The sequence below is a fragment of the Lampetra fluviatilis genome, chromosome 68 (genome assembly GCF_964198595.1).
Source record: "Lampetra fluviatilis chromosome 68, kcLamFluv1.1, whole genome shotgun sequence".
NCBI lineage: Eukaryota > Metazoa > Chordata > Hyperoartia > Petromyzontiformes > Petromyzontidae > Lampetra > Lampetra fluviatilis.
This window is the reverse complement of record NC_136342.1, coordinates 4,512,239-4,538,936: the sequence shown is the minus strand read 5'-3', so window position 1 is coordinate 4,538,936 and position 26,698 is coordinate 4,512,239. Positions and strand designations below refer to the sequence as shown.

Here is a 26,698-nt window from a genome sequence, read left to right as displayed (position 1 = left end):
CACACACACACGCACAGGCAGGTTTAGCTGCGTGTGTAGGTGTGGCAGTGTGTGTAGTAAGTGTGTAATGTTGCACACACACACACACACGCACAGGCAGGCTTAGCTGCGTGTGTAGGTGTGGTAGTGTGTGTAGTACGTGTGTAATGTTGCACGCACACACACACGCACAGGCAGGTTTAGCTGCGTGTGTAGGTGTGGCAGTGTGTGTAGTACGTGTGTAATGTAGCTCGCACGCACGCACGCACACACACGCACAGGCAGGTTTAGCTGCGTGTGTAGGTGTGGCAGTGTGTGTAGTACGTGTGTAATGTAGCTCGCACGCACGCACGCACACAGACGCACAGGCAGGTTTAGCTGCATGTGTAGGTGTGGCAGTGTGTGTAGTAAGTGTGTAATGTTGCACACACACACACGCACAGGCAGGTATAGCTGCGTGTGTAGGTGTGGCAGTGTGTGTAGTACGTGTGTAATGTTGCACGCACACACACACGCACAGGCAGGCTTAGCTGCGTGTGTAGGTGTGGCAGTGTGTGTAGTACGTGTGTAATGTTGCACACACACACACACGCACAGGCAGGTTTAGCTGCGTGTGTAGGTGTGGCAGTGTGTGTAGTAAGTGTGTAATGTAGCTCGCACACACGCACAGGCAGGCTTAGCTGCGTGTGTAGGTGTGGCAGTGTGTGTAGTACGTGTGTAATGTAGCTCGCACGCACGCACGCACACACACGCACAGGCAGGTATAGCTGCGTGTGTAGGTGTGGCAGTGTGTGTAGTACGTGTGTAATGTTGCACGCACGCACGCACGCACGCACAGGCAGGTTTAGCTGCGTGTGTAGGTGTGGCAGTGTGTGTAGTACGTGTGTAATGTAGCTCGCACGCACGCACACACACGCACAGGCAGGCGTGGACGTGTGAAGAGGCGGCAGCCATGAGGGATCGTTCTGCAATGGAAAAACCCCGCACGGTGTCGACCCGTGACGGCCCAGCCGAGGCACATACAGGTGAGTCGGTGTGTGTGTGTGAGTGTGTGTGTGTCTGTGTGATGTGTGTGTGTGTGTGGTATGTGTGAGTCTGTGTGTGTCTGTGTGTGTGTGGTGTGTGTCTGTCTGTGTGATGTGTGTGTGTGTGTGGTATGTGTGAGTCTGTGTGTGTGTGACTGTGTGAGTGAGTCTGTGTGTGTCTGTGTGTGTGTGGTGTGTGTCTGTGTGTGTGTGATGTGTGTGTGTGTGTGGTATGTGTGAGTCTGTGTGTGTGTGACTGTGTGAGTGAGTCTGTGTGTGTCTGTGTGTGTGTGGTGTGTGTCTGTGTGTGTGGTGTGTGTGTGTGGTATGTGTGAGTCTGTGTGTGTGTGACTGTGTGAGTGAGTCTGTGTGTGTCTGTGTGTGTGTGTTGTGTGTCTGTGTGTGTGTGGTGTGTGGCAAAACAACCTCCTACCTCCTCGCGGTGCCGGACGGGCAACACTGTCGTGGGCAGTGCTGTGGGGGGAGGGCCAATGCCCATTGGCCCTCTCCCCTCATGGCGTCTGTGACCACCACAGTGGCTAAACGGGGGCTCTGGACGGGTGCGAGGGGCTGGTAACCCCTCCACCTTCAATTAACCACCACTAATCTACGAATTAAACATAAACCTGTAACTAATAAGCTTGTGCCGGAGGCCCCGGGGGGTCAGGCTTTTATGACGTCTCCTGGCCAAACCCCATTTGGCGGAGCCAGGAGATTGAATTTTCACCCTCGGGGCTCCTCCAGAAACAACGAAAAACCATTGCGGATGGCCACGTGGAATGTTCGAACGCTCACTGCGGAGGAGAGGCTGCCACTCCTCTGTCGGGAGCTGGACCGGTACCGCCTGGATCTCTGTGGCATTCAGGAGGTCCGGTGGACCGGTTCTGGATCCTGCCACCATGAGGGGTGGACAGTCCTCTACTCGGGGCAGGAGACTGCCAAACAACAGGGTGTGGCTCTTCTTCTGAACAAAAGAATGAAGGGGGCGTGGGAGCGTGGCGGTGAGGTGTGGGAAGCTGTAAGCCCCAGGATACTTTGGGCTCGCCTTCCCATCAACCGGAGGTGAGGAGTGGTGGTCGTGGTTACTTATGCCCCCACTGAAGACGAACATCCGTGGAGGGATGCAGGCAAAGCCGATGAGTCAGACGCTTTCTATGACCTCCTGTCACAGGTGCTGGCTAAAGTGGCCACTCGGGACAGAGTCATCTTGTTGGGTGACTTAAATGCCCGAGTTGGTCATGATGCTGGCACCTGGTCTGGAGTGATTGGAAGGCATGGGCCAGATCAGCTCAATAATAACGGCAGGAGGCTGCTAGATTTTTGTGCAGCCCATGGGCTTGTAATTACCAACACGCTCTTCCGGCATCGGCACATCCACACAAAATCATGGATACATGCCGGGTCCAAGCAAGAACATCTGCTGGACTACATAGTGACGGACCAGCGGATGCGAGCCCATGTCCTTGACACCAGGACCTACCGTGGAGCTGATCTGTCCTCTGACCATCGACTAGTCATCTGTAAGATGCGCCTGCCATTCTTCCACTCCGGTGGTGGGTGTACACCCAGGATCCCATTCCAACCAAAAGTGGCCTGGTCTCAGTTAGCTGATGAAAGTTGCAAGCGAGAATTTCATCATCGCTTGCAGCTGGGGTTGGCATCGTCCCCCACTCCACCTGATGTCGAGGGTAAATGGGCGAGGTTTAAGACTGTGACTCATGCAGCTGCAATGGCTGCTTTGGGTACGCGGTCCAGACCTCCCCAGAAACCCTGGCTGACAGAGGAGGTGTTCAGGTTAATTGAGAAAAAGCGACAGGCCCACTCTCATCGCCTACAGCATCCCACGTCAGAGAATGAGGAGGTTTACCGCAGCCTTCGCTCGGAGGTTCGGAGAGCCGTAAGGCGCTGTAAGGATGGGTGGTGGTCGCGGGTTGCTGAGGAGATGGAGTCTGCCTCAGTGGCCCGCGATCACAAATCACTATTTAACTCCATCAAAAAAGTAACCTACAGCGCCACACCTATTACCATCATTAGAGGAAAAAACGGTGATCCAATCTCCGACCCCCAGGAACAGGTTTGCAGATTTGCTGAGCATTTCTGTGAGGTCCTGGGGGAGGGAAAATCTCTCAGCCAGGAAAACATCATGGCACAAAGTGGGGATAACCCTGCTGAGGCTGCGGTGCCTCAAATATTGGAAGAGGTCACCCCCTGTGAGTGGCTGGCTGAGGTGCCAGCTGTTGAGGAAGTACTGAGGGCGATCCGGAGTCTGAGACGAGGGAAGGCACCGGGCAGAGATGATCTCCCAAGCGAAATGCTGAGGGAGGGTGGCGTTTGTGCACAGACTGCCCTATATGACATCATAACAACAGTCTGGACCACTGGACGGGTTCCGCAGGACTGGAAGGATGCCCTGGTGGTCCCCCTCTTTAAGAAGGGGGACCGTACCGACTGTAACAACTACAGGGGCATCTCACTCCTCAGTGTGCCGGGTAAGGTCCTGGCAAGGATTATTCAACATCGCCATGCTAGGCACGCTGAGGAGGAGCTTGCAGAGCCCCAATGCGGTTTCAGGAAAGGGCGGTCCTGCACAGATGCCATATTTTATGTCCGTCTGCTACAGCAGAGGTGTAGGGAATTCCAAAAAGACCTACATCTCTGCTTTATTGACCTGGTCAAGGCCTATGATACCATCAGTAGGACTGGGCTCTGGGTTGTTCTTCGTGCTTTCGGAGTCCCTGACCCTCTGCTCACGGTCATTAAGGACATTCATGATGGTGAGCGGGCCCGGGTAAAACTACGTGGCCGGGAGTCGGAGCCTTTCCCTGTACACCTTGGGGTGCGACAGGGATGTCCTCTGGCTCCCACATTATTTACCATCTATTTCAACTGCGTAGTTCGTGAAGCCTTCAATAGCTGTACCGGGGGAATTACCATTTGGTACAGATATAATGGGAGGCTGATCGACGCCCGGGTGCGATCAAGGGATGGCTCCCTATTGGTCAACCACGTTATGTATGCCGATGATTTGGTAATAGCTGCTCATTCAGAAGAGGAGTTGGAGACGCTGCTGCTGAGACTGGAGTGTGCCACTAAGAGGTGGGGCCTTACCATCAGCCCCACCAAAACTAAACACCTGCCTGGGTATTTTGTACCATCGGGCACTCCACCCCCACAACTCCCAATCGGTGATGGGGCAGTTGTGGAGAGAGTGGAGAGTTTCCCATACCTGGGCAGTGTGCTTATGACCGGCTCCAGTTTATCAGCAGAGGTCTCACTCCGAATCAGTCGAGCGGCAATATCTTTTCATCGGTTGCGTAACGCTGTGTGGAAGCTACCTGGTCTGTCGCTCCGCACGAAGCTTCAGGTCTTCTCGGCCACGGTCATTCCCTCCCTTCTCTACGCTTGCGAAACGTGGACCCCCCTAGTGGAGCATCTTCGCCGGTTGGAAACATTTAGGCTGGCCTGCCTACGATCCATCCTGGGTTTAACCAGGCTGGATTGTGTGAGGAGCTCACAAGTCCTTGAAAGATCTGGGCAAAGTCCCATCAGTGAGCTCCTCCGGCAGGCAAGGCTGCGTTGGCTGGGTCATGTAGCCCGCATGTCCAGCCACCGCATGCCTAAACAGCTTTTGTTCGGCCGGATCGAGGGGGCTAAATTGGCGCGCATGGGCTAGAAAAAAGATGGGGTGATGTGGTACAGGAGGACGTGGAGCTGAGTGGACTTGCCGATGACTGGTACCAGCGGTGTCAAGATCGGCCTCAGTGGAGGAGGCTCGTGAAGGACGCTACTGGGCAGTTGGAGGCAGTCGCCCTCCAACAACAACGGAGGGCGGAGGAGCGACGCTCACAACAACGAGCGGAGCGCCGGGTGGCTAAAGCACAGCAAGTTGGCACAGTAGGGGGCACAGGTGGTGCATCAGCCAGTCATCTCGGTCATCTCGGTCAGTCGACCCGTGGCACCTGCTGGGTCTGCCCCGTGACCTCCTGCCAGCGGGCGTTCGACACTTCACGTGGCCTCAGGGTGCACATGGCCTGGCACAAGCGTCGTGGTGACGTCACCGCCACTTATTGGCGAATGGCGGTTGTTGTTGTTGTTGTGGTGTGAGTGTGTGTGTCTGTGTGTGTGTCTGTGTGGTGTGTGTGTTTGGTGTGTCTGTGTGAGTGAGTCTGTGTGTGTCTGTGTGTGTGTGTGTGGTGTGTGTCTGTGTGTGTGTGGTGTGAGTGTGTGTGTCTGTGTGTGTGTGCCTGTGTGGTGTGTGTGTTTGGTGTGTCTGTGTGAGTGAGTCTGTGTGTGTCTGTGTGTGTGTGTGTGGTGTGTGTCTGTGTGTGTGTCTGTGTGGTGTGTGTGTTTGGTGTGTCTGTGTGAGTGAGTCTGTGTGTGTCTGTGTGAGTGAGTCTGTGTGTGTCTGTGTGTGTGTGTGTGGTGTGTGTCTGTGTGTGTGTCTGTGTGGTGTGTGTGTTTGGTGTGTCTGTGTGAGTGAGTCTGTGTGTGTCTGTGTGAGTGAGTCTGTGTGTGTCTGTGTGTTTGGTGTGAGTGTGTGTCTATGGTTGTGGGCAGTGGTAGTGTAGTGGGTAGCGCTTCGCTGCGCTACGAACCTGGTGACCCGAGTTCAATTCCCGCTCACAGCCAACACCGCCAGTGACGATCATCTGAACTGGTCCTGGGCCACCTCCCCTAGGTCGACTCCGCCTCAAATGAGTACCTGGTGCGATATGCAGTAAACATCGCCACTGGGGAGACAAAGGCGGCCGGGCGTTGTGCTGGCCACCCCTCGTGTGCCACAGCGCCGGTAGCCTTCACAGGTGCTGCTCGCTAACAGCACTTGCCCCAACAGTCTGTTAGAGGCTAAACTGGGGGCTTTGTCTTTGTGTGTGCGTGCGTGCGTGCCGCTCACACTTCTAATAGGTCCTCGCTAATTGTTGCTTAACACGATTGTTCAGAAGTGATATACATAGAGACCCACAGAGACACAAAGACCCGTAGAGACACATATAGACCCACAGAGACCCACAGAGACCCACAGAGACACATAGAGACCCACAGAGACCCACAGAGACACACAGAGACACAGAGACACACAGAGACACATAGAGATACATGGAGACACATGGAGACACAGAGACCCACAGAGACCCATAGAGACCCATAGAAACCAACAGAGACCCATAGGCACACATAGAAACACTAAGATACCTCCTGTAGACCAGGTGAGATCATAGGTTCGATCCCAACCCCTGATACTTGCTGTATATTTGGAGTCTGCGACTCTCTCTCTCATCATCATCACGGTGGCTAGGAGATGTTGACTACCTCGCCTGGTCTACAGGAGGTCGTGGGTTCGATCCCGACCCTGACGATGCCTGCTGCTGTAGGTTTGGAGTCTGCGTGTCTCTCTCTCATCATCATCATCACGGTGGCTAGGAGATGTTGACTACCTCGCCTGGTCTACAGGAGGTCGTGGGTTCGATCCCGACCCTGACGATGCCTGCTGCTGTAGGTTTGGAGTCTGCGTGTCTCTCTCTCATCATCATCATCACGGTGGCTAGGAGATGTTGACTACCTCGCCTGGTCTACAGGAGGTCGTGGGTTCCATCCCGACCCTGACGATGCCTGCTGCTGTAGGTTTGGAGTCTGCGTGTCTCTCTCTCATCATCATCATCACGGTGGCTAGGAGATGTTGACTACCTCGCCTGGTCTACAGGAGGTCGTGGGTTCGATCCCGACCCTGACGATGCCTGCTGCTGTAGGTTTGGAGTCTGCGTGTCTCTCTCTCATCATCATCATCATCATCACGGTGGCTGGGAGATGTTGACTACCTCGCCTGGTCTACAGGAGGTCGTGGGTTCCATCCCGACCCTGACGATGCCTGCTGCTGTAGGTTTGGAGTCTGCGTGTCTCTCTCTCATCATCATCATCATCATCACGGTGGCTAGGAGATGTTGACTACCTCGCCTGTTCTACAGGAGGTCGTGGGTTCGATACCGATCCTGACGATGCCTGCTGCTGTAGATTTGGAGTATGCGTGTCTCTCTCTCATCATCATCATCACGGTGGCTAGGAGATGTTGACTACCTCGCCTGGTCTACAGGAGGTCTGTGTCTCTCTCATCATCATCATCACGGTGGCTAGGAGATGTTGACTACCTAGCCTGGTCTACAGGAGGTCTGTGTCTCTCTCATCATCATCATCATCACGGTGGCTAGGAGATGTTGACTACCTCGCCTGGTATACAGGAGGTCGTGGGTTCCATCCCGACCCTGACGATGCCTGCTGCTGTAGATTTGGAGTCTGTGTCTCTCTCATCATCATCATCACGGTGTAGTGTATGACGTCACACACCTGTGGTGGGGTTCAGACATTTGTGACGATGTGTGACGAGGGGGGGGGGGGGGTGAGAAATGTGACGTAACATCGAAATGCGCTACTTTAAATAATAATAGACAACACGTTCTACTTAACTAAATCGACTTTTTGATAAATGTTCTCTCCTACAACATCAGAGTGCAGCGCCACATTAAATACGCACTACATTGACAATAGTTTAAAGCGATTTGAAGCAAGTGTGCTTTAACAATGTTCTACAGAGTGAGTGAGTGGAGTTTGTGTGTTCTACCCCTGTTCTACAGAGTGAGTGAGTGGAGTTTGTGTGATCTCCCCCTGTTCTACAGAGTGAGTGAATGGAGTTTGTGTGATCTACCCCTGTTCTACAGAGTGAGTGAGTGGAGTTTGTGTGATCTACCGCTGTTCTACAGAGTGAGTGAGTGGAGTTTGTGTGATCTCCCCCTGTTCTACAGAGTGAGTGAGTGGAGTTTGTGTGATCTACCGCTGTTCTACAGAGTGAGTGAGTGGAGTTTGTGTGATCTCCCCCTGTTCTACAGAGTGAGTGAGTGGAGTTTGTGTGATCTACCGCTGTTCTACAGAGTGAGTGAGTGGAGTTTGTGTGATCTCCCCCTGTTCTACAGAGTGAGTGAGTGGAGTTTGTGTGATCTACCCCTGTTCTACAGAGTGAGTGAGTGGAGTTTGTGTGATCTACCCCTGTTCTACAGAGTGAGTGAGTGGAGTTTGTGTGTTCTACCCCGGTTCTACAGAGTGAGTGAGTGGAGTTTGTGTGTTCTACCCCTGTTCTACAGAGTGAGTGAGTGGAGTTTGTGTGTTCTACCCCGGTTCTACAGAGTGAGTGAGTGGAGTTTGTGTGTTCTACCCCGGTTCTACAGAGTGAGTGAGTGGAGTTTGTGTGTTCTACCCCTGTTCTACAGAGTGAGTGAGTGGAGTTTGTGTGTTCTACCCCGGTTCTACAGAGTGAGTGAGTGGAGTTTGTGCGTTCTACCCCTGTTCTACAGAGTGAGTGAGTGGAGTTTGTGTGATCTCCCCCTGTTCTACAGAGTGAGTGGAGTTTGTGTGATCTACCCCTGTTCTACAGAGTGAGTGAGTGGAGTTTGTGTGATCTCCCCCTGTTCTACAGAGTGAGTGAGTGGAGTTTGTGTGATCTACCCCTGTTCTACAGAGTGAGTGAGTGGAGTTTGTGTGATCTCCCCCTGTTCTACAGAGTGAGTGGAGTTTGTGTGTTCTACCCCTGTTCTACAGAGTGAGTGAGTGGAGTTTGTGTGATCTACCCCTGTTCTACAGAGTGAGTGGAGTTTGTGTGATCTCCCCCTGTTCTACAGAGTGAGTGGAGTTTGTGTGAATCTACCCCTGTTCTACAGAGTGAGTGGAGTTTGTGTGATCTCCCCCTGTTCTACAGAGTGAGTGGAGTTTGTGTGATCTCCCCCTGTTCTACAGAGTGAGTGGAGTTTGTGTGATCTACCCCTGTTCTACAGAGTGAGTGAGTGGAGTTTGTGTGATCTCCCCCTGTTCTACAGAGTGAGTGAGTGGAGTTTGTGTGTTCTACCCCTGTTCTACAGAGTGAGTGGAGTTTGTGTGATCTACCCCTGTTCTACAGAGTGAGTGAGTGGAGTTTGTGTGATCTCCCCCTGTTCTACAGAGTGAGTGGAGTTTGTGTGAATCTACCCCTGTTCTACAGAGTGAGTGAGTGGAGTTTGTGTGATCTCCCCCTGTTCTACAGAGTGAGTGGAGTTTGTGTGTTCTACCCCTGTTCTACAGAGTGAGTGAGTGGAGTTTGTGTGAATCTACCCCTGTTCTACAGAGTGAGTGAGTGGAGTTTGTGTGATCTCCCCCTGTTCTACAGAGTGAGTGGAGTTTGTGTGATCTCCCCCTGTTCTACAGAGTGAGTGAGTGGAGTTTGTGTGATCTACCCCTGTTCTACAGAGTGAGTGAGTGGAGTTTGTGTGAATCTACCCCTGTTCTACAGAGTGAGTGAGTGGAGTTTGTGTGATCTCCCCCTGTTCTACAGAGTGAGTGAGTGGAGTTTGTGTGTTGTACCCCTGTTCTATAGAGTGAGTGAGTTGCGACAAGCCCTTGACAACCAAAAATTGTAACAGGGTAAGCTTGACAACCAAAAATGGTGCCAGGGGAACCTTGACAACCAAAAATGGTGACAGGGTAACCTTGACAACCAAAAATGGCTATGGGGAAACTTGACAACCAAAAATGGCGACAGGGAACCTTGACAACCAAACAATGGTGACGGGGTAACCTTGACAACCAAAAATGGTGATGGGGTAACCTTGACAACCAAAAATGGCGACAGAGTAACCTTGACAACCAAAAATGGCGACGGGGTAACCTTGACAACCAAACAATGGCGGCGGCTCAAGCGGGGAGTTGAAAGCAAAAAAAAACAGAAATTCTTAAGCAACATTTTCCTGTAACAACCAAAAATAAATAAATTCAGTAATAAATAATAAAATAACCACACCCAACCCTCCCCACCCCACCACCACCCACGCCGCACACAACACACACAGCAAAACGTTGGGCGCAGTCAACTTTAATTTAGGTTACGTTTCGAGAGCCAGACCGCGTTGGTCGGCACTGTGAGGGAGAGAGAGAAAAAAAACTTTCCAAATGTTACGAAGGAGCATCGCTCACTCGCTCACTCACAAATGTTAGGAAGGAGCATCACTCACTCACTCACAAATGTTAGGAAGGAGCATCGCTCACTCACTCACAAATGTTAGGAAGGAGCATCACTCACTCACTCACTAATGTTAGGAAGGAGCATTGCTCACTCACTCACAAATGTTGGGAAGGAGCATCACTCACTCACTCACTCACAAATGTTGGGAAGGAGCATCGCTCACTCACTCACTCACAAATGTTAGGAAGGAGCATCACTCGCTCACTCACTCACAAATGTTAGGAAGGAGCATCGCTCACTCGCTCACAAATGTTAGGAAGGAGCATCACTCACTCACTCACAAATGTTAGGAGGGAGCATCGCTCACTCACTCACTCACAAATGTTGGGAAGGAGCATCGCTCACTCACTCACTCACTAATGTTAGGAAGGAGCATCGCTCACTCACTCACAAATGTTAGGAAGGAGCATCGCTCACTCACTCACAAATGTTAGGAAGGAGCATCGCTCACTCGCTCACAAATGTTAGGAAGGAGCATCGCTCACTCGCTCACAAATGTTAGGAAGGAGCATCACTCACTCACTCACAAATGTTAGGAAGGAGCATCGCTCACTCACTCACAAATGTTAGGAAGGAGCATCGCTCACTCACTCACAAATGTTAGGAAGGAGCATCGCTCACTCACTCACAAATGTTAGGAAGGAGCATCGCTCACTCGCTCACAAATGTTAGGAAGGAGCATCGCTCACTCGCTCACAAATGTTAGGAAGGAGCATCGCTCACTCGCTCACAAATGTTAGGAAGGAGCATCGCTCACTCACTCACAAATGTTAGGAAGGAGCATCGCTCACTCACTCACAAATGTTAGGAAGGAGCATCGCTCACTCGCTCACAAATGTTAGGAAGGAGCATCGCTCACTCGCTCACAAATGTTAGGAAGGAGCATCGCTCACTCGCTCACAAATGTTAGGAAGGAGCATCGCTCACTCGCTCACAAATGTTAGGAAGGAGCATCGCTCACTCACTCACAAATGTTAGGAAGGAGCATCGCTCACTCACTCACAAATGTTAGGAAAGAGCATCGCTCACTCACTCACAAATGTTAGGAAGGAGCATCACTCACTCACTCACAAATGTTAGGAAGGAGCATCACTCACTCACTCACAAATGTTAGGAAGGAGCATCGCTCACTCACTCACAAATGTTAGGAAGGAGCATCACTCACTCACTCACAAATGTTAGGAAGGAGCATCGCTCACTCACTCACAAATGTTAGGAAGGAGCATCGCTCACTCACTCACAAATGTTAGGAAGGAGCATCACTCACTCACTCACAAATGTTAGGAAGGAGCATCGCTCACTCACTCACAAATGTTAGGAAGGAGCATCGCTCACTCGCTCACAAATGTTAGGAAGGAGCATCACTCACTCACTCACAAATGTTAGGAAGGAGCATCACTCACTCACTCACTCACAAATGTTGGGAAGGAGCATCGCTCACTCACTCACTCACAAATGTTAGGAAGGAGCATCGCTCACTCACTCACAAATGTTAGGAAGGAGCATCGCTCACTCACTCACTCACAAATGTTAGGAAGGAGCATCACTCACTCACTCACAAATGTTAGGAAGGAGCATCACTCACTCACTCACAAATGTTAGGAAGGAGCATCGCTCACTCACTCACAAATGTTAGGAAGGAGCATCACTCACTCACTCACAAATGTTGGGAAGGAGCATCACTCACTCACTCACAAATGTTAGGAAGGAGCATCGCTCACTCACTCACAAATGTTAGGAAGGAGCATCACTCACTCACTCACAAATGTTGGGAAGGAGCATCACTCACTCACTCACAAATGTTAGGAAGGAGCATCACTCACTCACTCACAAATGTTAGGAAGGAGCATCACTCACTCACTCACAAATGTTAGGAAGGAGCATCGCTCACTCACTCACAAATGTTAGGAAGGAGCATCACTCACTCACTCACAAATGTTAGGAAGGAGCATCACTCACTCACTCACAAATGTTAGGAAGGAGCATCACTCGCTCGCTCACAAATGTTAGGAAGGAGCATCACTCACTCACTCACAAATGTTAGGAAGGAGCATCACTCACTCACTCACAAATGTTAGGAAGGAGCATCACTCACTCACTCACAAATGTTAGGAAGGAGCATCACTCACTCACTCACAAATGTTAGGAAGGAGCATCGCTCACTCACTCACTCACAAATGTTAGGAAGGAGCATCACTCACTCACTCACAAATGTTAGGAAGGAGCATCACTCACTCACTCACAAATGTTAGGAAGGAGCATCGCTCACTCACTCACAAATGTTAGGAAGGAGCATCACTCACTCACTCACAAATGTTAGGAAGGAGCATCGCTCACTCACTCACTCACAAATGTTAGGAAGGAGCATCACTCACTCACTCACTCACAAATGTTAGGAAGGAGCATCACTCACTCACTCACAAATGTTAGGAAGGAGCATCACTCACTCACTCACTCACAAATGTTAGGAAGGAGCATCACTCGCTCACTCACTCGCAAATGTTAGGAAGGAGCATCACTCACTCACTCACTCGCAAATGTTAGGAAGGAGCATCACTCACTCACTCACTAATGTTAGGAAGGAGCATCACTCACTCACTCACTCACAAATGTCAGGAAGGAGCATCGCTCACTCACTCACTCACAAATGTTAGGAAGGAGCATCGCTCACTCACTCACTCACAAATGTTAGGAAGGAGCATCGCTCACTCACTCACTCACAAATGTTAGGAAGGAGCATCGCTCACTCACTCACTCACAAATGTTAGGAAGGAGCATCGCTCACTTACTCACAAATGTTAGGAAGGAGCATCACTCACTCACTCACAAATGTTAGGAAGGAGCATCACTCACTCACTCACAAATGTTAGGAAGGAGCATCACTCACTCACTCGCAAATGTTAGGAAGGAGCATCACTCACTCACTCACTCGCAAATGTTAGGAAGGAGCATCACTCACTCACTCACTCACAAATGTTGGGAAGGAGCATCACTCACTCACTCGCTCACAAATGTTAGGAAGGAGCATTGCTCACTCACTCACAAATGTTGGGAAGGAGCATCACTCACTCACTAATGTTAGGAAGGAGCATCGCTCACTCACTCACAAATGTTAGGAAGGAGCATCACTCACTCACTCGCTCACAAATGTTAGGAAGGAGCATTGCTCACTCACTCACAAATGTTAGGAAGGAGCATCACTCACTCACTCGCAAATGTTAGGAAGGAGCATCGCTCACTCACTCACAAATGTTAGGAAGGAGCATCACTCACTCACTCACAAATGTTAGGAAGGAGCATCGCTCACTCACTCACAAATGTTAGGAAGGAGCATCACTCACTCACTCACAAATGTTAGGAAGGAGCATCACTAACTCACTCACTAATGTTAGGAAGGAGCATCACTCACTCACTCGCAAATGTTAGGAAGGAGCATCGCTCACTCACTCACAAATGTTAGGAAGGAGCATCGCTCACTCACTCACAAATGTTAGGAAGGAGCATCACTCGCTCACTCACTCACAAATGTTAGGAAGGAGCATCACTCACTCACTCACAAATGTTGGGAAGGAGCATCACTCACTCACTCACTCACAAATGTTAGGAAGGAGCATCACTCACTCACTCACTCACAAATGTTAGGAAGGAGCATCACTCACTCACTCACAAATGTTAGGAAGGAGCATCGCTCACTCACTCACTCACTAATGTTAGGAAGGAGCATCACTCACTCACTCACTCACTAATGTTAGGAAGGAGCATCGCTCACTCACTCACTCACTAATGTTAGGAAGGAGCATCACTCACTCACTCACTCACTAATGTTAGGAAGGAGCATCACTCACTCACTCACTCACAAATGTTAGGAAGGAGCATCACTCACTCACTCACTCACAAATGTTAGGAAGGAGCATCACTCACTCGCTCACAAATGTTAGGAAGGAGCATCACTCACTCACTCACAAATGTTAGGAAGGAGCATCGCTCACTCACTCGCTCACAAATGTTAGGAAGGAGCATCACTCACTCACTCACAAATGTTAGGAAGGAGCATCGCTCACTCACTCACTCACAAATGTTAGGAAGGAGCATCGCTCACTCACTCACTCACAAATGTTAGGAAGGAGCATCGCTCACTCACTCACTCACAAATGTTAGGATGGAGCATCGCTCACTCACTCACTCACAAATGTTAGGAAGGAGCATCGCTCACTCACTCACTCACAAATGTTAGGAAGGAGCATCACTCACTCACTCACTCACAAATGTTAGGAAGGAGCATCGCTCACTCACTCACAAATGTTGGGAAGTAGCATCACTCGCTCACTCACAAATGTTGGGAAGGAGCATCGCTCACTCACTCACTCACAAATGTTAGGAAGGAGCATCGCTCACTCACTCACAAATGTTAGGAAGTAGCATCACTCGCTCACTCGCAAATGTTAGGAAGGAGCATCACTCACTCACTCGCAAATGTTAGGAAGGAGCATCGCTCACTCACTCACAAATGTTAGGAAGGAGCATCACTCACTCACTCGCAAATGTTAGGAAGGAGCATCGCTCACTCACTCACTAATGTTAGGAAGGAGCATCACTCACTCACTCACAAATGTTAGGAAGGAGCATCACTCACTCACTCACAAATGTTAGGAAGGAGCATCACTCACTCACTCACTCAAGAATGTTAGGAAGGAGCATCGCTCACTCACTCACAAATGTTAGGAAGGAGCATCACTCACTCACTCACTCACTAATGTTAGGAAGGAGCATCACTCACTCACTCACAAATGTTAGGAAGGAGCATCACTCACTCACTCACTCACGAATGTTAGGAAGGAGCATCACTCACTCACTCACAAATGTTAGGAAGGAGCATCACTCACTCACTCACTCACGAATGTTAGGAAGGAGCATCACTCACTCACTCACAAATGTTAGGAAGGAGCATCACTCACTCACTCACTCACAAATGTTAGGAAGGAGCATCGCTCACTCGCTCACAAATGTTAGGAAGGAGCATCACTCACTCACTCACTCACTAATGTTAGGAAGGAGCATCACTCACTCACTCACAAATGTTAGGAAGGAGCATCACTCACTCACTCACTCACAAATGTTAGGAAGGAGCATCGCTCACTCGCTCACAAATGTTAGGAAGGAGCATCACTCACTCACTCACTCACTAATGTTAGGAAGGAGCATCACTCACTCACTCACTCGCAAATGTTAGGAAGGAGCATCACTCACTCACTCACTCACAAATGTTAGGAAGGAGCATCACTCACTCACTCACTCGCAAATGTTAGGAAGGAGCATCACTCACTCACTCACTCACAAATGTTAGGAAGGAGCATCACTCACTCACTCACAAATGTTAGGAAGGAGCATCACTCACTCACTCACTCACAAATGTTAGGAAGGAGCATCACTCACTCACTCACTCACTCACAAATGTTAGGAAGGAGCATCACTCACTCACTCACAAATGTTAGGAAGGAGCATCACTCACTCACTCACTCACAAATGTTAGGAAGGAGCATCGCTCACTCGCTCACAAATGTTAGGAAGGAGCATCACTCACTCACTCACTCACTAATGTTAGGAAGGAGCATCACTCACTCACTCACAAATGTTAGGAAGGAGCATCACTCACTCACTCACTCACAAATGTTAGGAAGGAGCATCGCTCACTCGCTCACAAATGTTAGGAAGGAGCATCACTCACTCACTCACTCACTAATGTTAGGAAGGAGCATCACTCACTCACTCACAAATGTTAGGAAGGAGCATCACTCACTCACTCGCAAATGTTAGGAAGGAGCATCGCTCACTCGCTCACAAATGTTAGGAAGGAGCATCACTCACTCACTCACTCACTAATGTTAGGAAGGAGCATCACTCACTCACTCACAAATGTTAGGAAGGAGCATCACTCACTCACTCACAAATGTTAGGAAGGAGCATCACTCACTCACAAATGTTAGGAAGGAGCATCGCTCACTCGCTCACAAATGTTAGGAAGGAGCATCGCTCACTCACTCACTCACAAATGTTAGGAAGGAGCATCGCTCACTCACTCACTCACAAATGTTAGGAAGGAGCATCACTCACTCGCTCACTCACAAATGTTAGGAAGGAGCATCACTCACTCACTCACAAATGTTAGGAAGGAGCATCACTCACTCACTCACTCACAAATGTTAGGAAGGAGCATCACTCGCTCACTCACGAATGTTAGGAAGGAGCATCACTCACTCACTCACAAATGTTAGGAAGGAGCATCACTCACTCACTCACAAATGTTAGGAAGGAGCATCACTCACTCACAAATGTTAGGAAGGAGCATCACTCACTCGCTCACAAATGTTAGGAAGGAGCATCACTCACTCACTCACAAATGTTAGGAAGGAGCATCACTCGCTCACTCACAAATGTTAGGAAGGAGCATCACTCACTCACTCACAAATGTTAGGAAGGAGCATCACTCACTCACAAATGTTAGGAAGGAGCATCACTCGCTCACTCACAAATGTTAGGAAGGAGCATCACTCACTCACTCACAAATGTTAGGAAGGAGCATCACTCACTCACAAATGTTAGGAAGGAGCATCACTCACTCACTCACAAATGTTAGGAAGGAGCATCACTCACTCACAAATGTTAGGAAGGAGCATCGCTCACTCGCTCACAAATGTTAGGAAGGAGCATCGCTCACTCACTCACTCACAAATGTTAGGAAGGAGCATCACTCACTCGCTCACAAATGTTAGGAAGGAGCATCACTCACTCACTCACTCGCAAATGTTAGGAAGGAGCATCGCTCACTCACTCACTCGCAAATGTTAGGAAGGAGCATCACTCACTCACTCACTCGCAAATGTTAGGAAGGAGCATCACTCACTCACTCGCAAATGTTAGGAAGGAGCATCACTCACTCACTCACTCACAAATGTTAGGAAAGAGCATCGCTCACTCACTCACAAATGTTGGGAAGCAGCATCACTCACTCACTCACTCACAAATGTTAGGAAGGAGCATCACTCACTCACTCACTAATGTTAGGAAGGAGCATCACTCACTCACTCACAAATGTTGGGAAGCAGCATCACTCACTCACTCACTCACAAATGTTAGGAAGGAGCATCACTCACTCACTCACTCACTCACTCACAAATGTTAGGAAGGAGCATCGCTCACTCGCTCACAAATGTTAGGAAGGAGCATTGCTCACTCACTCACTCACAAATGTTTGGAAGGAGCATCACTCACTCGCTCACAAATGTTAGGAAGGAGCATCACTCACTCACTCACAAATGTTAGGAAGGAGCATTGCTCACTCACTCGCTCACAAATGTTAGGAAGGAGCATCACTCACTCACTCACTCACAAATGTTAGGAAGGAGCATCACTCACTCGCTCACAAATGTTAGGAAGGAGCATTGCTCACTCACTCACTCACAAATGTTTGGAAGGAGCATCGCTCACTCACTCACAAATATTAGGAAGGAGCATCACTCACTCACTCACAAATGTTAGGAAGTAGCATCGCTCACTCACTCACTCACAAATGTTAGGAAGGAGCATCACTCACTCACTCACAAATGTTAGGAAGGAGCATCACTCACTCACTCACAAATGTTAGGAAGGAGCATCACTCACTCACTCACTAATGTTAGGAAGGAGCATCACTCACTCACTCACAAATGTTAGGAAGGAGCATCGCTCACTCACTCGCTCACAAATGTTAGGAAGGAGCATCGCTCACTCACTCACTCACAAATGTTAGGAAGGAGCATCGCTCACTCACTCACTCACTAATGTTAGGAAGGAGCATCGCTCACTCACTCACAAATGTTAGGAAGGAGCATCACTCACTCGCTCACAAATGTTGGGAAGGAGCATCACTCACTCGCTCACAAATGTTGGGAAGGAGCATCGCTCACTCACTCACAAATGTTAGGAAGGAGCATCGCTCACTCACTCACTCACAAATGTTAGGAAGGAGCATCACTCACTCACTCACAAATGTTAGGAAGGAGCATCGCTCACTCACTCACAAATGTTAGGAAGGAGCATCACTCACTCACTCACTCACAAATGTTAGGAAGGAGCATCGCTCACTCGCTCACTCACAAATGTTAGGAAGGAGCATCGCTCACTCGCTCACTCACAAATGTTAGGAAGGAGCATCACTCACTCACTCACTCGCAAATGTTAGGAAGGAGCATCACTCACTCGCTCACTCACAAATGTTAGGAAGGAGCATCGCTCACTCGCTCACTCGCAAATGTTAGGAAGGAGCATCACTCACTCACTCACTCGCAAATGTTAGGAAGGAGCATCACTCACTCGCTCACTCACAAATGTTAGGAAGGAGCATCGCTCACTCGCTCACTCACAAATGTTAGGAAGGAGCATCGCTCACTCGCTCACTCACAAATGTTAGGAAGGAGCATCACTCACTCACTCACTCGCAAATGTTAGGAAGGAGCATCACTCACTCGCTCACTCACAAATGTTAGGAAGGAGCATCGCTCACTCGCTCACTCACAAATGTTAGGAAGGAGCATCACTCACTCGCTCACTCACAAATGTTAGGAAGGAGCATCGCTCACTCACTCACTCGCAAATGTTAGGAAGGAGCATCACTCACTCACTCACTCGCAAATGTTAGGAAGGAGTATCACTCACTCACTCACTCGCAAATGTTAGGAAGGAGCATCACTCACTCACTCACTCACTCACAAATGTTAGGAAGGAGCATCGCTCACTCGCTCACTCACAAATGTTAGGAAGGAGCATCGCTCACTCGCTCACTCACAAATGTTAGGAAGGAGCATCGCTCACTCGCTCACTCACAAATGTTAGGAAGGAGCATCACTCACTCGCTCACAAATGTTAGGAAGGAGCATCGCTCACTCACTCACAAATGTTAGGAAGGAGCATCACTCACTCGCTCACAAATGTTAGGAAGGAGCATCACTCACTCACTCACAAATGTTAGGAAGGAGCATCACTCACTCACTCACAAATGTTAGGAAGGAGCATCACTCACTCACTCACTCACAAATGTTAGGAAGGAGCATCGCTCACTCACTCACAAATGTTAGGAAGGAGCATCGCTCACTCGCTCACTCACAAATGTTAGGAAGGAGCATCGCTCACTCACTCACTCACAAATGTTAGGAAGGAGCATCGCTCACTCACTCACAAATGTTAGCAAGGAGCATCACTCACTCACTCACTCACAAATGTTAGGAAGGAGCATCGCTCGCTCACTCACTCACAAATGTTAGGAAGGAGCATCACTCACTCACTCACTCACAAATGTTAGGAAGGAGCATCGCTCACTCACTCACAAATGTTAGCAAGGAGCATCACTCACTCACTCACTCACAAATGTTAGGAAGGAGCATCGCTCGCTCACTCACTCACAAATGTTAGGAAGGAGCATCACTCACTCACTCACTCACAAATGTTAGGAAGGCGCATCACTCACTCACTCACTCACAAATGTTAGGAAGGCGCATCACTCACTCACTCACTCACAAATGTTAGGAAGGAGCATCGCTCACTCACTCACTCACAAATGTTGGGAAGGAGCATCGCTCACTCACTCACAAATGTTAGGAAGGAGCATCACTCACTCACTCACTCACAAATGTTAGGAAGGAGCATCACTCACTCACTCACTCACAAATGTTGGGAAGGAGCATCGCTCACTCACTCACTCACAAATGTTAGGAAGGAGCATCACTCACTCACTCACAAATATTAGGAAGGAGCATCGCTCACTCACTCACTCACAAATGTTGGGAAGGAGCATCGCTCACTCACTCACTCACAAATGTTAGGAAGGAGCATCGCTCACTCACTCACTCACAAATGTTAGGAAGGAGCATCACTCACTCACTCACAAATGTTAGGAAGGAGCATCACTCACTCACTCACAAATGTTAGGAAGGAGCATCGCTCGCTCACTCACTCACAAATGTTAGGAAGGAGCATCACTCACTCCCTCACTCACAAATGTTAGGAAGGAGCATCGCTCACTCACTCACAAATGTTAGCAAGGAGCATCACTCACTCACTCACTCACAAATGTTAGGAAGGAGCATCGCTCGCTCACTCACTCACAAATGTTAGGAAGGAGCATCACTCACTCACTCACTCACAAATGTTAGGAAGGCGCATCACTCACTCACTCACTCACAAATGTTAGGAAGGAGCATCGCTCACTCACTCACTCACAAATGTTGGGAAGGAGCATCGCTCACTCACTCACAAATGTTAGGAAGGAGCATCACTCACTCACTCACTCACAAATGTTAGGAAGGAGCATCACTCACTCACTCACTCACTCACAAATGTTGGGAAGGAGCATCGCTCACTCACTCACAAATGTTAGGAAGGAGCATCACTCACTCACTCACAAATATTAGGAAGGAGCATCGCTCACTCACTCACTCACAAATGTTGGGAAGGAGCATCGCTCACTCACTCACTCACAAATGTTAGGAAGGAGCATCGCTCACTCACTCACTCACAAATGTTAGGAAGGAGCATCACTCACTCACTCACAAATGTTAGGAAGGAGCATCACTCACTCACTCACTCACAAATGTTAGCAAGGAGCATCGCTCACTCGCTCACTCACAAATGTTAGGAAGGAGCATCGCTCACTCACTCACAAATGTTAGGAAGGAGCATCACTCACTCACTCACTCACAAATGTTGGGAAGGAGCATCACTCACTCACTCACTCACAAATGTTGGGAAGGAGCATCGCTCACTCACTCACTCACAAATGTTGGGAAGGAGCATCGCTCACTCACTCACTCACAAATGTTGGGAAGGAGCATCGCTCACTCACTCACTCACAAATGTTGGGAAGGAGCATCACTCACTCACTCACTCACAAATGTTGGGAAGGAGCATCACTCACTCACTCACTCACAAATATTAGGAAGGAGCATCGCTCACTCACTCACTCACAAATGTTGGGAAGGAGCATCGCTCACTCACTCACTCACAAATGTTAGGAGGGAGCATCGCTCACTCACTCACTCACAAATGTTAGGAAGGAGCATCACTCACTCACTCACAAATGTTAGGAAGGAGCATCACTCACTCACTCACTCACAAATGTTAGCAAGGAGCATCGCTCACTCGCTCACTCACAAATGTTAGGAAGGAGCATCGCTCACTCACTCACAAATGTTAGGAAGGAGCATCACTCACTCACTCACTCACAAATGTTAGGAAGGAGCATTGCTCACTCACTCACAAATGTTAGGAAGGAGCATCGCTCACTCGCTCACTCACAAATGTTAGGAAGGAGCATCGCTCACTCACTCACAAATGTTAGGAAGGAGCATCGCTCACTCGCTCACTCACAAATGTTAGGAAGGAGCATCGCTCACTCACTCACAAATGTTAGGAAGGAGCATCGCTCACTCACTCACAAATGTTAGGAAGGAGCATCGCTCGCTCACTCACTCACAAATGTTAGGAAGGAGCATCACTCACTCACTCACTCACAAATGTTAGGAAGGAGCATCACTCACTCACTCACTCACAAATGTTAGGAAGGAGCATCGCTCGCTCACTCACTCACAAATGTTAGGAAGGAGCAACACTCACTCACTCACTCACAAATGTTAGGAAGGAGCATCGCTCACTCACTCACTCACAAACGTTAGGAAGGAGCATCACTCACTCACTCACTCACAAATGTTAGGAAGGAGCATCACTCACTCGCTCACAAATGTTAGGAAGGAGCATCGCTCACTCACTCACTCACAAATGTTAGGAAGGAGCATCGCTCACTCGCTCACAAATGTTAGGAAGGAGCATCGCTCACTCACTCACTCACAAATGTTGGGAAGGAGCATCGCTCACTCACTCACTCACAAATGTTAGGAAGGAGCATCGCTCACTCGCTCACTCACAAATGTTAGGAAGGAGCATCGCTCACTCGCTCACTCACAAATGTTAGGAAGGAGCATCGCTCACTCACTCACTCACAAATGTTAGGAGGGAGCATCACTCACTCACTCACTCACAAATGTTAGGAAGGAGCATCACTCACTCACTCACTCACAAATGTTGGGAAGGAGCATCGCTCACTCACTCACAAATGTTAGGAGGGAGCATCACTCACTCACTCACTCACAAATGTTAGGAAGGAGCATCACTCACTCACTCACAAATGTTAGGAAGGAGCATCACTCACTCGCTCACAAATGTTAGGAAGGAGCATCACTCACTCACTCACTAATGTTAGGAAGGAGCATCGCTCACTCACTCACAAATGTTAGGAAGGAGCATCACTCACTCGCTCACAAATGTTAGGAAGGAGCATCACTCGCTCACTCACTAATGTTAAGAAGGAGCATCACTCACTCGCTCACTCACTAATGTTAGGAAGGAGCAACACTCACTCACTCATTCACAAATGTTAGGAAGGAGCATCGCTCACTCACTCACTCACAAATGTTAGGAAGGAGCAACACTCACTCACTCACTAATGTTAGGAAGGAGCATCGCTCACTCGCTCACTCACTAATGTTAGGAAGGAGCATCACTCACTCACTCACTAATGTTAGGAAGGAGCATCGCTCACTCACTCACTCACTAATGTTAGGAAGGAGCATCACTCACTCGCTCACAAATGTTAGGAAGGAGCAACACTCACTCACTCACTCACTAATGTTAGGAAGGAGCATCACTCACTCGCTCACTCACAAATGTTAGGAAGGAGCATCGCTCACTCACTCACTCACAAATGTTAGGAAGGAGCATCGCTCACTCACTCACAAATGTTAGGAAGGAGCATCGCTCACTCACTCACTCACTAATGTTAGGAAGGAGCATCGCTCACTCACTCACAAATGTTAGGAAGGAGCATCACTCACTCACTCACAAATGTTAGGAAGGAGCATCACTCACTCACTCACTCACAAATGTTAGGAAGGAGCATCGCTCACTCACTCACAAATGTTAGGAAGGAGCATCACTCACCCACTCACTCACTCACAAATGTTAGGAGGGAGCATCACTCACTCACTCACAAATGTTAGGAAGGAGCATCGCTCACTCACTCACTCACAAATGTTAGGAGGGAGCATCACTCACTCACTCACTCACAAATGTTAGGAAGGAGCATCACTCACTCGCTCACTCACAAATGTTAGCAATGAGCATCACTCGCTCACTCACAAATGTTAGGAAGGAGCATCACTCACTCACTCACTCACAAATGTTAGGAAGGAGCATCGCTCACTCACTCACTCACAAATGTTAGGAGGGAGCATCACTCACTCACTCACTCACAAATGTTAGGAAGGAGCATCACTCACTCACTCACTCACAAATGTTAGGAAGGAGCATCGCTCACTCACTCACTCACAAATGTTAGGAAGGAGCATCACTCACTCACTCACAAATGTTAGCAATGAGCATCACTCGCTCACTCACAAATGTTAGGAAGGAGCATCACTCACTCACTCACTCACAAATGTTAGGAAGGAGCATCGCTCACTCACTCACTCACAAATGTTAGGAAGGAGCATCGCTCACTCACTCACAAATGTTAGCAATGAGCATCACTCGCTCACTCACAAATGTTAGGAAGGAGCATCACTCACTCACTCACTCACAAATGTTAGGAAGGAGCATCACTCACTCACTCACTCACAAATGTTAGGAAGGAGCATCGCTCGCTCACTCACTCACAAATGTCAGGAAGGAGCATCACTCACTCACTCACTCACAAATGTTAGGAAGGAGCATCACTCGCTCACTCACTCACAAATGTTAGGAAGGAGCATCGCTCACTCACTCACTCACAAATGTTAGGAAGGAGCATCACTCACTCACTCACTAATGTTAGGAAGGAGCATCACTCACTCACTCACTAATGTTAGGAAGGAGCATCACTCACTCACTCACTAATGTTAGGAAGGAGCATCACTCACTCACTCACTCACAAATGTTAGGAAGGAGCATCACTCACTCACTCACTAATGTTAGGAAGGAGCATCACTCACTCACTCACTCACTAATGTTAGGAAGGAGCATCACTCACTCACTCACTCACAAATGTTAGGAAGGAGCATCACTCACTCACTCACTCACAAATGTTGGGAAGGAGCATCACTCACTCACTCACTCACAAATGTTAGGAAGGAGCATCACTCACTCACTCACTCACTAATGTTAGGAAGGAGCATCACTCACTCACTCACAAATGTTAGGAAGGAGCATCACTCACTCACTCACTCACTCACTAATGTTAGGAAGGAGCATCACTCACTCACTCACAAATGTTAGGAAGGAGCATCACTCACTCACTCACTCACTAATGTTAGGAAGGAGCATCACTCACTCACTCACAAATGTTAGGAAGGAGCATCGCTCACTCACTCACTCACAAATGTTAGGAAGGAGCATCACTCACTCACTCACAAATGTTAGGAAGGAGCATCGCTCACTCACTCACTCACAAATGTTAGGAAGGAGCATCGCTCACTCACTCACAAATGTTAGGAAGGAGCATCACTCACTCGCTCACAAATGTTACGAAGGAGCATCACTCACTCACTCACAAATGTTAGGAAGGAGCATCACTCACTCGCTCACTCGCTCACTCACAAATGTTAGGAAGGAGCATCACTCACTCACTCACAAATGTTAGCAAGGAGCATCACTCACTCACTCACTCACTAATGTTAGGAAGGAGCATCACTCACTCACTCACTCACTCACTAATGTTATGAAGGAGCATCACTCACTCACTCACTCACAAATGTTAGGAAGGAGCATCACTCACTCACTCACTAATGTTAGGAAGGAGCATCACTCACTCACTCACAAATGTTAGGAAGGAGCATCACTCACTCACTCGCTCACAAATGTTAGGAAGGAGCATCACTCACTCACTCACAAATGTTAGGAAGGAACATCGCTCACTCGCTCGCTCACAAATGTTAGGAAGGAGCATCACTCACTCACTCACTCACAAATGTTGGGAAGGAGCATCGCTCACTCACTCACTCACAAATGTTAGGAAGGAGCATCACTCACTCACTCACAAATATTAGGAAGGAGCATCGCTCACTCACTCACTCACAAATGTTGGGAAGGAGCATCGCTCACTCACTCACTCACAAATGTTAGGAAGGAGCATCGCTCACTCACTCACTCACAAATGTTAGGAAGGAGCATCACTCACTCACTCACAAATGTTAGGAAGGAGCATCACTCACTCACTCACTCACAAATGTTAGCAAGGAGCATCGCTCACTCGCTCACTCACAAATGTTAGGAAGGAGCATCGCTCACTCACTCACAAATGTTAGGAAGGAGCATCACTCACTCACTCACTCACAAATGTTGGGAAGGAGCATCACTCACTCACTCACTCACAAATGTTGGGAAGGAGCATCGCTCACTCACTCACTCACAAATGTTGGGAAGGAGCATCGCTCACTCACTCACTCACAAATGTTGGGAAGGAGCATCGCTCACTCACTCACTCACAAATGTTGGGAAGGAGCATCACTCACTCACTCACTCACAAATGTTGGGAAGGAGCATCACTCACTCACTCACTCACAAATATTAGGAAGGAGCATCGCTCACTCACTCACTCACAAATGTTGGGAAGGAGCATCGCTCACTCACTCACTCACAAATGTTAGGAGGGAGCATCGCTCACTCACTCACTCACAAATGTTAGGAAGGAGCATCACTCACTCACTCACAAATGTTAGGAAGGAGCATCACTCACTCACTCACTCACAAATGTTAGCAAGGAGCATCGCTCACTCGCTCACTCACAAATGTTAGGAAGGAGCATCGCTCACTCACTCACAAATGTTAGGAAGGAGCATCACTCACTCACTCACTCACAAATGTTAGGAAGGAGCATTGCTCACTCACTCACAAATGTTAGGAAGGAGCATCGCTCACTCGCTCACTCACAAATGTTAGGAAGGAGCATCGCTCACTCACTCACAAATGTTAGGAAGGAGCATCGCTCACTCGCTCACTCACAAATGTTAGGAAGGAGCATCGCTCACTCACTCACAAATGTTAGGAAGGAGCATCGCTCACTCACTCACAAATGTTAGGAAGGAGCATCGCTCGCTCACTCACTCACAAATGTTAGGAAGGAGCATCACTCACTCACTCACTCACAAATGTTAGGAAGGAGCATCACTCACTCACTCACTCACAAATGTTAGGAAGGAGCATCGCTCGCTCACTCACTCACAAATGTCAGGAAGGAGCATCACTCACTCACTCACTCACAAATGTTAGGAAGGAGCAACACTCACTCACTCACTCACAAATGTTAGGAAGGAGCATCGCTCACTCACTCACTCACAAACGTTAGGAAGGAGCATCACTCACTCACTCACTCACAAATGTTAGGAAGGAGCATCACTCACTCGCTCACAAATGTTAGGAAGGAGCATCGCTCACTCACTCACTCACAAATGTTAGGAAGGAGCATCGCTCACTCGCTCACAAATGTTAGGAAGGAGCATCGCTCACTCACTCACTCACAAATGTTGGGAAGGAGCATCGCTCACTCACTCACAAATGTTAGGAAGGAGCATCGCTCACTCGCTCACTCACAAATGTTAGG

General features: G+C 48.8%; 1 protein-coding gene across 1 annotated transcript in view; it reads left to right on the top strand.

The window, feature by feature from the left end:
* The first annotated feature begins 931 nt into the window (after positions 1-931).
* Positions 932-26,698, top strand: part of LOC144952541 (LIM homeobox transcription factor 1-beta-like) — a 174,296-nt gene continuing 148,529 nt past the window's right edge. Inside the window, exon 1 of the mRNA XM_078882991.1 lies at positions 932-1,004. Coding sequence (XP_078739117.1) covers positions 932-1,004 — 73 coding nt within the window. The remainder of the gene's footprint in view (positions 1,005-26,698) is intronic.